This window comes from Protobothrops mucrosquamatus, unplaced genomic scaffold (assembly GCF_001527695.2).
Source record: "Protobothrops mucrosquamatus isolate PMUCROS unplaced genomic scaffold, P.Mucros_1.0 scaffold2282, whole genome shotgun sequence".
Taxonomy (NCBI): domain Eukaryota; kingdom Metazoa; phylum Chordata; class Lepidosauria; order Squamata; family Viperidae; genus Protobothrops; species Protobothrops mucrosquamatus.
The window spans coordinates 177,407-179,503 of record NW_015388369.1 but is presented as its reverse complement, the minus strand read 5'-3'; the positions used below and the strand labels follow the sequence as shown (position 1 = coordinate 179,503).

Sequence of the window (2,097 nt, the reverse complement as noted above, 5' to 3'; positions counted from 1 at the left end):
GTTTGGTCTGTACTCCAGATTGCAAAGGAAAAGGGACATTTACCCATACCAGAATGGGTAACTTGGATTCTAACAGGCTTTTGGAAGAAGAATAAAATAGAAATAATAGAATCGGAAATCATATTCAATTACCTTTTTTGTTAGTGATGATGTCTATTATAGGAATATCTGCCCTTCCAGCAAATTCTATGCCTTTCATCACAAGGACCTCCTTTGCTGGAGAAAACCCATGAGTGAAGACCACAGGTGTTCTTCCAAGATAAAGACTGAAGACAGGACCATATTTTTTTCTTAGCTGAAATGAAGTAGCCAGGAGTGTTAGCATAAAGGTATTAGGAAATTAGTTGGGACCGATTATTGCAATGTTGCGACGTTCAAACTCCATTCCCCAAAGTATTTGGTCAACGGTCCTCCTGATTTATGCAAAGGTGTAACTGTAAACATTCTATCTGCAAAAGTTTAAGTATGTATAAGTATTACTTGAAGAGGTGCGATGTCTCAGGATTGCCACTTACAACGTCTTGCTGATTTCTCCCATTTACTTTGTTTCTCAGAAGCTGGCAGTGGAGGTCATAAATGGCAAACACCTGACTACAGGACACAGCGACTGTCCTAATGAAGGGCTGGCTGGGGAACGCCCAAATGGTCATCACATTGTCAGCCTCCAGTTTGAGTGTCCAAATAAAGTCCAGGATTTCTTTCATTTCTGAAGATCTTACTCTTTTATTGAATACAAGACATGGTACAAGCAAAGGAAAACTAACTCTAAAATCCCAAGACAACTAACCAAAGCATATAACAATGACATTCCCAGCCCAACCTCCCAGTTGTCCACCTAGTTCTCGTTCTTTTGAGAACCTTCTGCTATCTGCTTCACACCGGTTAGAATGTCCTTGAAAAGTTTCCATACATCTTCGTATCAACAAGCGTTTGTGGAATTGGAGAGGTTTCATTTCTCTAACTAACCCATTTGAACGCTCATCTCCCACCCACCCCCTTACTCTAAAGACAAGATGAAAACAATAAGCCATGTAGGTGCCAAGTTTTCATTCTTGACACACATGATGCAACTTCAAGGACCGGTCTTAAGTTCATTCATTCAGCAAAGTTGTCATAACTTTGGACGGTCACCAAACAAATCTTCATGAACCAAGAATTACCTGAAATAGATTTATTTTTCCTCTACCAGTGCTTCCTTCTTTTGTTTTATAGTTTTTCAAAATATAAATGGAGTTCAGCTGAATCAAAAACTACTCATTCATAACTTAAACGTCCTTTAGCCTTCTAGAGCACCAAATTTCTCCCGTAGTTTCTGGAAGATAGGTATTTCATTTGGAAATATTTGAGGTGAACCAAATTCACCTCAAAGAGCTAATGAAATCATCAAAAGATATTGGATTCTTTGAGGGGGGGAGGGATGGAGGGTTGGGTTGGGGGGAGGGGGGGGTTATATTGTAAAATTTTATAAAACTTTCAATAAAAAAAAAAGATATTGGATTCAATTAGGAATTAGGATTCCTCTGCCTCAAATGGTACATATTTTCACATCTCCAAAACACCCTAAATGTTTTTGTCAAAATTTTGTGGCCAGCAAAATTGGATCTCATGTGGAAAAGTTAATAGAGACAGCCATTCCCGTCAGTTATTTCTGCAGCAGCAAAATGTCAGCAGATTCACCCTGTGGAGTTTAATACGAGAGCAGAACGGGAGCTTTACCTGATCCAATATCTTCAGTGGGTCCCTCTTACTGAACTGAAGCAGATTCCCAAGCAGGGGCAGCCTCCATGGTCCAGGGGGAAAACCTGCAGGACGTTGGTTCTTCCAGAAACAGAGGAACAGAAGGGAAAGAACGATCAGCCAGCCGAGAATAACCATGTCGGTAGTAGAAAAAATCTCATTCTGTTTCCCACCCCACCCCCACCAATATCCCCGGCAAATTAGCTAAATATTAAATCTTTGAAGTTAGGATAAAAGGTACATGGTGTTCAGGTCAGATTTCATAGGCTGCATTTTGGCAAGCAGAAAATTAACATCAGGAACCTCAGGGGAAAAAAGGTCAAAATACAGCATTACATCTAAAATGCCAGAAAATTTTCA

The 2,097-nt window shown here is 39.9% G+C and overlaps 1 protein-coding gene across 1 annotated transcript in view; it reads right to left on the bottom strand.

Moving 5' to 3' along the window:
* Window positions 1–1,875, bottom strand: part of LOC114923180 (cytochrome P450 2C5-like) — a 6,051-nt gene extending 4,176 nt beyond the window's left edge. Inside the window, exons 1-2 of the mRNA XM_029285801.1 lie at window positions 1,717–1,875; window positions 133–295 (exon numbers count right to left, since the gene is read on the bottom strand). Coding sequence (XP_029141634.1) covers window positions 133–295; window positions 1,717–1,875 — 322 coding nt within the window. The remainder of the gene's footprint in view (window positions 1–132; window positions 296–1,716) is intronic.
* Between the last annotated feature and the right edge of the window lie 222 nt (window positions 1,876–2,097).